This window comes from Gambusia affinis, linkage group LG24, assembly GCF_019740435.1.
Source record: "Gambusia affinis linkage group LG24, SWU_Gaff_1.0, whole genome shotgun sequence".
Classification (NCBI taxonomy): domain Eukaryota; kingdom Metazoa; phylum Chordata; class Actinopteri; order Cyprinodontiformes; family Poeciliidae; genus Gambusia; species Gambusia affinis.
Window position 1 is genome coordinate 12,087,083 of NC_057891.1, and position 12,510 is coordinate 12,099,592.

At 41.3% G+C, this 12,510-nt stretch overlaps 1 protein-coding gene across 1 annotated transcript; it reads right to left on the reverse strand.

Annotated features, from left to right (window-relative positions):
- Window positions 1–7,378: 7,378 nt before the first annotated feature.
- Window positions 7,379–8,167, reverse strand: LOC122827377 (leucine-rich repeat-containing protein 3-like). The gene has a single exon (XM_044110214.1). The coding sequence runs from the start codon at window positions 8,165–8,167 to the stop codon at window positions 7,379–7,381; it is 789 nt and encodes a 262-aa protein (XP_043966149.1).
- Between the last annotated feature and the right edge of the window lie 4,343 nt (window positions 8,168–12,510).

Below are 12,510 nucleotides of genomic sequence, written 5' to 3' on the forward strand. Positions count from 1 at the left end.
GACTATATACAAAATAGACCAGCAAATATTGCAGAAAGCATATTGCGAGGGGACGCAAAAGTTAACATGACCCCTACAGGGCTCCGTAGGCGAGAACCCAGACTGTTTTCGAACAGCAATAAACCCGAGTCCTATCAGTCTCCTCTCATTAGGGGCATAAACATGAATTCTATGCCCACACCAGAGCAAAATAGAGCTGGCAACGTCTTCATAAAAATAAGATTGTGACGACGTTACTAATAACTCGCCATTAGTAACGTCGAATGAGGACGACGAAACGGGTAAGTCAAACGTTCACTTGACTTGACTTCAATGAATTGTGTGGTGTTGTGGCATATTACATAATGTTGCATAATTTAAATAGTTATGACGCGACGCCCCGTAACTGTCTACCAGTCGGAAGAAAGCTACGTCACCAAGCAGCCACGAGCTCGCGACTCCACAGTGGACAGGTAAGATTAGTAATTTAGTTTATATTATTAGGATTCATATAATGGAGCTCATGGTATAGAACTGCTTTTTATGACAAGTGACCTGATTCAGCTCATTGCAAATGACCTGTGTCAAATTCAAGGCCCCGCGGGCCACGTCTGGCCCGCCATAGCACTCAAGTGGGCCTCATAAACGGAACCCTAAAGTGACTGTTTCCCTGCAGAGGAAACAGATGATAGTGTTGTAAGAAAATTCAACACTTTTTATTTCATTTTTTAAAATTTGATATTTAATATTTCAATATTTACTCTTATTTCATTTTCATATCTGAAATATCATTTAGAAAAAAATATACCTTCTGATATTGTTGAAAAGGATGTGTTGTGAAGGATATTGTTCATGTGGAAATATCTACATTGTGAAGCAACTCTTGCCTTAACTGAATCGGAAATATTTTAGAAAAAATACACAAAATTTCAACACTTGGCAGAACAGTGAGCGCATCATTGTAGACCAGGGGTCTCAGACTCGCGGCCCGCGGGCCAACTGCGGCCCTCGGGACGATAGTTTGTGGCCCCCACCTTAATATGAAAGTTTAATGTTAGTGTGGCCCGCGAGCAGTGATGTCAGTAACGCGTTAATTTGTAATGCGTTACTGACGTCGGACCACTTTTTTCAGTAACGAGTAATATAACGCGTTGCTATTTCAAATCCAGTAGTCAGACTACAGTTACTTATCAAAATCACTTTGCGTTACTATCTTCTTTTGTTATTTAATCGTATTTCCTCCACTCGTCTTGTCGAGTGACCGACGTCTCTATGCGACAGAAATGTAAACAATGGAGGGAGATGCGCATTTTGTTGGTGGAAAAACTGGAACTATTTTGAGATTCTGCCGCCAAGTCCGATTATTATAAACGGCTTTGGGCTTCATTTTTTAAAGTCGCTTGCCGATTTAATGAGTGGCGGGTTGCGCTTTTTGGGCTCGTTTTTGAACGTGAAGTTGCTCATTTGGGCTTGGAAATAAGCAGAGACTCATAATAAATCCCAGAATTTGTCCGTCATTAAGGTAGTTTTAGTCAGTCTCTCCTGTTCATCATTTCTCAGATGATCCGTCCCGCTGTGTCTTTGTTAATGTCAAGTTAATGTATTACCTCTGAATGACGTCGAGCTTCGCGTTGCGCTCCAGAAAACTACAAATATCGAGACTAATTTAAACAGCGCAATAAACGTGAAAACAGCCACGAATGAACGTGTCCGTAGTTTCCAATAATTATAATGGCAACTTAATTCTAATTATTAATACTAAGATAAGTGTCGCAAATCTGTGCAGCCATCTGAGCTGTGAGCTGCAGGAGGAGATCTGTGCGCAGTGACACCAAATGCAGGGCCGTAACGCAGAACCTGGAGGCTGGGGGGGAGGGGGGGGGCTTTAAAATCCTTCTTAGAGTTTTCCAGACAACAGTGGACCACACAAACTACTCACGTTTTTATTTTCTACAATCTCCTCTTCAGTTCAACCTTATCAGTGGAGACACATTGTTGATGTTACCATTATAAAATAGCTTACAAAAAGTATTGGCAAAGCTCAATGTGATTTTCACAGGAGGCGTTGTTGTTAGCACCTGCTGAAAGTAACTAAAAAGTTACTTTTAGTGTAACAGTTACTTTCCAAATCAAGTAGTCAGTAATCTAACTAAGTTACTTTTCAAGGAGTAATCAGTAGTCGATTAAAGTTACTTTTCAAAGTAACTATACCAACACTGCCTTGAGTTTGATATGATTGGCACTTTTCAGTGTTGTGTGCGGAGCTGAACTAACTTACCAATCACAGTGCTTCAAATGGAGCTCATTGACCCAGTGCCACTCTGAACTCAAAGCCAAGTTCAGGAGGTGAGTGGAAAAAGCAGACAAGCTTGGGCAATTTTGAGAGAATTGCCACCCAGCTTCCCTGAGCTTTCCCAAATGTTCAAGCGGACCATGTGTCTTTTTGGGAGCACATACTTGTGCAGCTCTTCTCTACCTTGAACTTCAATAAGTCCAAGTACAGGTCCAGACTTACTGAGCATCTTCAAGCTCTACTTAGGGTCTCAACTGCGTCCTCCCTTAAGCCAAATGTGGCTCGGCTATGCGAGAGGAAGCGCTGCCAGACCTCTCGATGTATGAAGTAGGCAGAAGAAACAGTTTATAAACTGTTATATTCATAACAGTTTATGTTCAATGTTCCATTCATGTTCAGAAAGTTAAAGGTTAAAGAACTGTTAATACAGCCATTTGAATCTGAATTATAATAATTACATTTATCTAGTCTTCTATAGCTGCTGTGTTATTATTATATTTTATTTATTTATTACTGATTAATTTTTTTCTTATGAATTGTTAATTTATTTATTTTTTCATCTTATTTTGTGTTTAAAAAATAAAAATAAAGACATTTGATAACATTGGAATGTTTTTGTAAGAGCTTTTCTTGTGGAAAACCCGATGCGGCCCAGCCTCACCCAGACTCTACCTCCATCGGCCCCCAGGGAAATTGAGTTTGAGACCCCTGTTGTAGACTTAACATGTATGATCAGAATTGTTACGTAATGGAACTATTTTATGCGTAAGGTTACGTTGGAGTAGAACGGGAAGTGACGCATACACTTGAGAGATGTTGGAGCCGACAACACGCTGCCCTGCACCCTGTATGTGTTGGTGTTATGCTCAACATTAAAGACGTTTAAACGCAATACCGGTGACTCCGGTAACGTTACAATAATCATGTGATTTTAATAACAATGGGTTGCTATCCAAGGTGGGCTAGCACGTTGCAAAAATAGAGGTTGGAGTTGAAGGAAATCTCTGTATAAACATTTTGCTGCACATGTCTCATTCTGGAAACAGTGATCCATAAAAAGACAGCTCCGTGCCTCAGATGTGACCTCCTAAGGTGAAACGTCACTCTGACTGTGTGTGAATTGCAAAAGCGAGATGATTTAAAATAAACTCGGGCTTCTTCTCTGGTGACCTTGGTATGTGCTCTGTCGTGTCAGAGCAGCAATTTGTGTCAGGCATTTGAAAGATGACATTGCTTCATAATAAATAAATTAAAGACAATCTTAAGAGACGTGTGGTAGGTGCTTACGATCATGCATGTATCGCGACAGAGTTCTCATTGTACCTTCACTCTGAAGAGGGGTTCATTGACTGCATGTGTTGCAATGTAGTTATGTTTTATTTTTTTATGTTACTACAACGTAGTCAGATACAACTACAGTGCTTGATTCCACTCTGGTCTCAGTGAAGAGTTCTGCTATGAGCTATTCCTAGATAGATTCACCTTGAAGATGATGACGAGAGAAACTGAAACTACAAAGCATAAACCTCCATCACCTGGCATTTCCTATTTAGCCGAAGGTCACTGTACACTCTTGGAGATAAAGGGCGACTGGAGGAGCTTTAGGTATTCTACAAATATTCTCAAACGGCCGAGAGAGTAAAGGAATTCTGCTCTTGCTTGGCTGAACGTGGCGAAGTGTACGTAAAGCAAACTGGCTAAATAGAAAAATTTTGTGGTTCACATTATTACACCAGACAAAGCAGCTTTTCTTGGCATCTGGATATAGTTAAACTCTTCCTTTACATTAGTAAGTATAGTTAGTAAAACTACAATTGTGGTCGTCAGAGTATTGTGAACTGGAGATGCACCAATCTGATATCGACGTCTGCGTCGGAACTACTACGGAATAAAATTCTAGGTCGAGTATCAGTGACAGGGCAGCCGATCCATAGAGATGTGGTTCTAGGAGTAAAAAAGAATGACTGTAATTATGTTAGCAGCTTCCAACATTTAGTTTCAATTACAAGTCGACCATTTTAACATCGCGAAGCGCGTTGTTGTGAAAACTGATGACGAGCAGCTCCGCTGTCCCGGCCAGTTATTCACTTGATTATGACGTTCACTGCAGTCTTCGGGGCTTTTAAGTAATGCAGGCTTTAATTATTTTTATCGTGGGACACCTCAAAGGTTTACTCTAGAAACCACCAGGTCAGAAATGTATTGATATTATACAACATGTGAGCCTCTGGGAGGCATATATGACATTCAGGCGACCAGGGAGACGGGCTAAAATGGATAAATCATGTAATTAAAGAATTGTATAAATGGGATACTAATGGCCTTCTCAATGGCTCATTAGATTTATGGACTAACACTGTTGGTGGAAGAGAGCTATTTTAAGACTGTGGGACAGATACTAATATTCATCCATATCTGTACTACTGAAGACGTATGGCTTCCATATTTGGAAATCTCCAGTGAAATATGGAGGAATAAATATCTGGAAGAATCTGTTGTGGCTGCAGATAAGGATCAAGACAGAAGGTAGAAATGTACAGCTATGACGCTTTCCTCGAAGAAAAATTGAGAATATTTGTGCCTTGAAAAGAATGCATAGGAATGCTCTTTTCTGATTTCATAATTGCGTCATCTGGAGGCAACAAGCTGTTTTGAGTTTGATGAGTTTCGTTAAGTTACTATATCAAGATAATATCTCATTCTGAATTAGTTCTTGTAACAATTTCCTGATCTCATTACATGGAAATAAAAAGATCTTTGAGTGTTTTGTTAGAATATTTTACTATCTTGAGGTAAGAAAACCCCTGAGTGTGATTTATTTTGAAAACGGCTCAATTATCCTAAAATAACATGATCGCAAGCTCACGTCCTGGTGAGCTGCAGTGCCCTTGTCCATGTAATTGCGCAATTGGACATTTCGAAAATCAATTTGCGTAACGGAGCTCTTGTATGCGGCAAAAAGTTTTGCCGCTTAGATGAGGTACTTTTTCGTTCGTATTGAAATTGGTTTATTTCGCAAAGTTGCAATGGAAACATTTTTTCCCGCGTCATACAAGTCATGTGATCAACAACCGCATGTTGCCACTGATGCAAACCAAGTTGAAGACAACACAAAGTGGTTAGTGGATGTTTTTTAATGACTTAGCGTGTGAACAAACTCATTTTTTTACTGGAACTGCCACAACTGCGAAATTGTGTTCTTCAGACAGTAGCGGAACATTAGACAAAGTTTTGCAAACATTTGCCCAAACCATCATTTCAAACTCGCATGATTATTATTATTACATTCGATTCCAGTTTCCTTTTCTAAACTCAATAAGCAACAGAAACCATTAGACACTTGAACAGAATGGTTCACATATAGCCTAGCAAGAGATGGACTGTACATAGTTGGTCTCCGTGACAACTGTCTGGTAACTTTACCACTACATTTTTGGTACAAACACCTCCTGGCCTGTTCAACTGGTGCCAACTCGTTGAAGTATTTATACACCCACAACTGGTTTGCCTCGTCAGAGCATTCCTTCTGAGCACTATCGCTCTTTTTATTAACGAGGAAACGTGAGCATTTTTCTTGACTTGTAAGTAAAGGAATTAAAGTCCATTGTTAGAACTAATGCCACCTTTGAAAGCACTTGGAGAAATGTATTCCTTGAGATATGCAACACGCTCATTTGCTGTCCCTTGCTAATTAGAGTGGAACACACACTCCTGTGCTGACCCGTTCAGGGGTTTTGTTGCTGCCCCTGAAACAGACGAGCCTTCGTCCATCCAGATCTCACCTGACGTTGACACAAAGTCTCAAACTCCTACATTTGCGACTTTACAGTCGGCTTTGTGGGGAATAAGGTCTCGCCCTACATTCTTCAACAAATGCAGCTGAATATATTACTGTGGTAGGTTTGACACGCTTCTGACCTGTTACTCACTTTGCCACCTATTAGAAGGGAAGTCACAAAAATGCTGCTTTAATTGGATTGTAGAAGACCCTTTTTAATGCACATTTTTGATAACACACTTAGCACTGTCAGTCAACCTTGTGTATGTGCTGCTCAATGTGCTAATAAGAAACAACTTATTGTCAAGCCAAGTCTTTGCATGGAACCCAACTATTATATCAACTCTACAGAGAAGAGTGAGTAAATATTCTTTCTGAATTATTTGTAAAGTTTGTTGATGGGCTCAAAAGGCATAAGCTTATGGTGCCACTTGGTAACAGATATTAACGGGAGGTACATGGACATATTTGTACAATTATATTCATCATTTTGACCCTGTGTGAATTAGCAAAAGACCACAAATTTAAACTTGTGAACCAGATTATTATCTCCAATCAAATACCTGTTTTTGTTACCTTTTGTTGGCAACTATTTTGACCCATTTGTCTTTTAATTTAGCCACTTTGGAGATCTTATGGATGATAATTTTCACTACAGCTCACTGGACACTCAGAAATGGCTTACTGACCCTTTCCAGGCTGATAGATGTGAATGACTTTGTTTCTAATTTGTTCTCATATTTCTCTGTCTTGGGGTAATTTGTTGCTTTATGTGGACTTTTAGCCTACTTCAAGAACACCACTTTTTGTTTTTATTCATATGGTCTCTTTCTAATATTCAAACTTGAAATGCGGAACAAATAAGCAAGAAAGCTAAAAATCTGCTTTTTTCACAGCCCTGTACATAATAGAGATGCACCAATCCCAAATTAATATTTTCATTGGTTCTGATATTAAAAGAAATTCTAGATTGGGTATCAGTGACAATGTACCTGATCAATAAAGGAAGATCTGTTCAGTCTAATTCTTGTCTTTGTGCAACTTCAGGCTTTATTATTTATTTTATATTATAGTTAGAATTCCTAATTGCACTTTCTGAACCATTTGAAAGACGGTTCGTTCCAACCTTTTTGTCAGTTTCCGTTTCTTTATTCATCGGCTGTTTACTGCTAATTGCACTCACAGGACAAATTAAAGTTTTTTGTTTTTACATGTTTGACCAACCTTGTGAAGTTATTAGTATAATGGATTGGTGCATCCCAAGTACATAATTCTACAGAAATGCATTTTTATGTGCGCTCCCTATGATTTACTCCATCTCTCCAACTCTAAAACACACTGCTGGCCGTGTCGTAGTCCTTGCTGATATGGGACGTACTGGGCAAGGACTTTAGGTACTCCATGTGCCTCCTGGCATCGTCCTGGTTGTGTTTTATATAATAGACAATGTAAGCCGTTACCATGAAGAACCAGCAGAACATTGCTACGAACATGGCCACATCCGTTGTTTTGTGGTGGAAATTGCAAAAGTTGATGCCTGAGTCCAAGACCTGGATCACCGGCTGTCCCACGTACTCCTCCTGCACGGATGTGTGGCAGCTGACGTCGTTGACCGTCTCCGGATCCAGCCTCAGTTCCCTTAAAACCTCCTGGAGGGAGCACTCACAGTGCCAGGGGTTGTTGGAGAGGCGGATCCGGGCGTGCAGCTTGACAAAGGTTCCCCTTGGGAGACCGCTGAGCTGGTTGTTCGAAAGATCCAAGGTCCGCAGGCTGTCCAAAACTCCCAGGAAGGAATCGCCGTCCATGCTTTCGAGCAAATTATGCGATAAATCCAGCTCCCTGAGGCGCTGCAGGTCTGCGAAGGCCTCCTTTGGGATGTGCCTGATCCGGTTTGACGACAGCAAGAGAACAACAGTGTCCCTCGGCAGGTTGGCCGGAACGTTCTCCAGATTGCGCGAGGTGCATTGTACCACCATGCCGCTCCTGTCTGAGCAGTGGCAGATCTTCGGGCAACCTTTCGCTGCAACAAAAGAAAGCAGCAGCAAAGTTCCTGCAAAGAAATAAGAACTTCGGCTAGGATGTTGTATGGATCTTCTGCGCCTTTGAGAAACCCCCATTAGCTGTAGAGTCGAAGATCCAAAAAGTCCTTTCAAGATTCACCTGGACATTCCTTCTTTGCATACTCTTTAAATGAGAAGTACAGGAGCAACAATTGCCCCTGGGAAGACAGAGGGAATCGTTTTGACAGGTTGATCCATGGTTGTGACTTCAGGGTTGGTCTCCACCAACCGGAACAAACCTGAAAATGGAAGAGACACAAAGGGTGACAATGAATCTGTAATTCATTGTGCATGTCGAGCAAAAAAAACTCTGACCATATTGTCTTTCTCCAATGGGTGGGAGAGGCCAGTAAAGTTCAGCATTATCATAATAATACCATGCTCTTTGGAAATACATCCCATTAAATAAGGCGTGGGCTCATCAATATGCAGCTGATGAACTTTGAAAACAGTGATTTGTGTTGGAGTACAAAGCTGTGGGTAATCTGTGAGATTAACCGGAACGTTTGTGGCCAACGAAGGTCAGGGAGCGAATAAAATCACTACAAGACACACGCCTTGTTTGCGTGTGTGGAGAACGGATCCGACGGAGATGATGGATGTCAAACGGAATGATTTCACGGCAGGAATGACAAGAATATAAATGAGGTAAATGTCCGGTAACCAAACAAAACATCCAGGGCTTCACAAAAGTATTCACATCCCTTCAGTCAGTTGCTGTTTGCGGAATGGTTTATATGGGCAATTGCCCAGGGCAGCAATAGAAAGGGAGGAGCGTGAAAATATCTCTGTGTTGCTCCTTGAACAGATTTTCTGTAGCTTTTACGTGCGTGTAGACAAATGGAATGTTGTTCCCCTTGCTGGCCACTGAGAATATGGAGACATTTTAAAGATTGTTGCCCTGATTCTCCCATGCATGTTTGAGAAATCCTTTAATCTCCCTTGGCAACCGTTCAGCTGCACAAAACACTTATTTGGACCTAGCTCCGGCTTCAAGGACGACGTTTCCATGCTACAGAGCACCTTGCCCTCGCAACTCAGCTACTCAGCTCCTTCAGACTAGCCAGCAACAATTAGCAAATACCTGGTGGAGCCGCACATCTGTTGAGTTTATTTTCTGAGCTACACCTCAGTGAAATGCTGGTAAAACGCTAAACGGTTTGTAAAGGAGCCATGTTGTGATGACTTCCAGAAGGTGGAGTTTCAGAAAAAGCAGGAGTTTCTTAAAGAGACAGAGTCCCATTTTCAAGATGTTAAATTACAAAGTCAAATTTATTTTAAGTTATATTTGATATATATGCAGCACCATGTGGCTGGAAAATGCATACTTTCCTCTTAATACTCAAGCAGAAAGAAAATTTTACACATTTTAACTTTTTTTCCACAAATAAAACTTTTAAACCTGGAATGCTTTTTTTTTTTATTCGGCACATTTACTCTGATACCCATGAATAAAATCAAGTGCAACTAACTGTTACCAAAGTCCATCGTCATCACAGCGAAACATGCTTGTGGCAGCGTCATAACCTAAGATGCTTCTCTTCAGCAGAGGCAAGTAAGCTGGGAAGAGTTGATAGAATAAACACTGTAAAATAAAATAGAATAAAATAACACAAATGAAGGCTGCAAATATCAAGAGGAGCCAGCAGGACGACAACCATAAACATTCATGGAGAGTTGAATAAGAGAAAAATACTTGAAAGGATGTGAGTACTTTTGCAAACATCTTCTAAATGCGTCAGAGAGAATTTAGTAAAATGTGTTTTTGTGTGTAAAAGTTGAAAAATGAAGCGACACAAAAAGGCTTCTTATGAAATTTTACCTTTTCAAAATAAAAGAAGGCTTGGTCTTTACTTTTGTAGTAAAAATAGAAACATGATTATTTGTTTCAGAGTAAAATTAGTTTTTAAACATAACAAGAATGCTGCTAAAGTAGATTAAAAAGACTAATATAAATGAGGCTGGTTGGGTTAAATCCAGAATATAAATGGGCTTAAAATGTAGCAGCTGTAAAGTGATCAGGATCCTACCTGGCAGCTCCGGATCGGCGTGCGTTCCCCAGGCGACGGGCAGCCTCCTCTCTGAGCTCGGCGCCGGTCGCTGTCCTCCGCAGGAGCTGCAGCCTCTCCGGGAGGCAGCATCCAGCTGTTTGACCTCCTGTCGGGCGGCAGCTTTGCGGCAGCGGTGCGTCTCTGGGTGGCTGCTTAATAGAAGCGCGTGTGTGTAGGTGTGCGGGAGGCGGGTGGGCATGTGTGTTTGGGTGTGTACGTGTGTGTGTGTGTGTGTGTGTGTGTCGGCGCGCAGACGGGTCTCCACTCTGCCTTCCTGCAGGTTGAAACCCCGCAACTCTGAGTCTTTTGACTTTGACAACAACCTCATGTCAGGATGAACATTTAAGCTGCGGTATCAAACTTTTATAATAAATCTTTTTATACATATTTATTTAAACTATTACCATGTCTTGACAGTATAATATGAGACAGATATTCTGTGAAAAGATCGATCTCCACCTCCCAGAGCTGCTATTGCTGTCAGAAGAAAAGCACCGCTCCTGACCCAAAACAAAAAAAGTCAGAGCCAGGGGGTGGGGCTTAGCGCTGTCAATCACGCTTGACTCGACTATAAAAATCTCAGACAGATTCAGATTATCTTTATTGTCATTTAACTTTGCATCAGAGATGCGCTGAAGAAGAAAATACCTATGCGTAATGGCGCACAAACAGTACATGTGATCTATTACGTGCGTGCGAAACAATCAAAAACAGTTTGACGCTTCAAACTCTGAAAATATGTGTAGGATGGATTTTAAAGTGTTTGTGAAGATGCACAGATCGTTCAAGAAACTATGTCACCTTTATTATTTTTGATAGTATCGCTCATGAAAGTGAAAAGTTTGCATCAGAAGAGGGAAAACGATTATTCGATGGCGGCATTATCTCATCTTAAATCCCACGACCAAACAGAATGCTAGACCAGGTGTCGCTTCTTTGGAGAGAAAAATGACAGAGAAAGCAAAAAGTTAACAGTTGATATAACAACAAGTTATGCAAATTGGAGAGTAGAAGAAGAAAGTCAGGAAAAGTGTTCAGTTTTTCCTCAGGTAGCGTAACTACAGCGATAACTAAGCTAGTCTATCAGCCACTACCGCTATGTAAAAGTCTTGTAATATCCTCAATAAATTTGCCTGTTAGTTTATCTAAATTACAACTTAAGAATTTATAAAGAAAGAAGGGATCGACAGACTTGAAAATATGTCATGTCTTTTCAGCTACGCTATTGGACTCAAAGTCAGCGCCTGCTTGATCTGCTGAAAGACACATAAACCCTTCTCTGCCTCTTTTGCTGCGCTTGCACTTTTGATTCAATGCGACCTTTCCTCTCCGTTTGTAGGTTTATCTCATGCACGCTGACGGATTATGTAGTGCAAAACCGACAGAACAATAAGCCCTTTGCGAGATTGGATGGCAGAACGCGTCTCGGAGCGCAGCGGCTTTCCGTACGCAGCCTGTTAGAGTAAATCTATAGTTGACCTGTTCTCCTCATGCTTCTGTCTTCAACTGATTGTTCTTCCTCTGTCACTCTTCACGAACTTTGACTACAGCCGTTGCTGTTTAGGAATACTGCGCTACCTTAGAAGGTATTCCTGCATATTGAAAGCAGCCAGCGCTTCTCGAAAGACATTGCTTGTGTTGAGGAATGAGACTGGAACTTGTTGGCGTTCCAGTGGCAGGAAACCGGCTGTTTCTTTTTGCCACTGGTTGCCCTGGTTTGATCATGGATCACTTTAACTCCTCCTGTCAGACTCCTGGCGTATGACAAGCATCTCATCTCAAATAAATTCATACACCACCACCCTGCCAGACCACAAAAATATGGAGCTGAGCCAGTCCAGTCCAGTGTTTTTCAGCAGGGTAATCTCTGTAATACTTGGTAGTGTATGAGATGTGTTTGCGGAATGAGCAATGAATCATGGTAGATCGCATTATTTCCCCTGGACAAAGAGGCTGTCTTCGTTCTATCCTCTCTATTGACTTTCTGCAGTCACTTTGTGAAAGCAGCTCCCCTCCAATGAATGTTGACCTCTTTAGGGGTCTATTAAAGCACGGCCGCTGCAGAGCTCGACTGACATTGGGTTTTTGCTCACTCTGCTTTGGCCCGAGAGGGAGGACACCAAACGTTTCATCGCTGTGACCCCCCCCCACACACACACACACACTCTCCCCTTGTTTGGAGAGAATGGAAACGTAGTGGATGTTGCTCTCTACAGAAGGGTGAGACATGAGGCTTTTTGTCCGACATAAAAACAACTCTTATTTGGGATTTTAAGAAAAGATAACATCCGTGTGGTTAAAAAATGGTACTGGTAAACACGGAGGAGCGTGTGTTGTGGACCGATGCTG

Coding starts and splice junctions, on each gene's coding strand:
- LOC122827377 (XM_044110214.1), bottom strand. CDS start 8,167: ATGGGGGTTTCTCAAAGGCGCAGAAGATCCATACAACATCCTAGCCGA.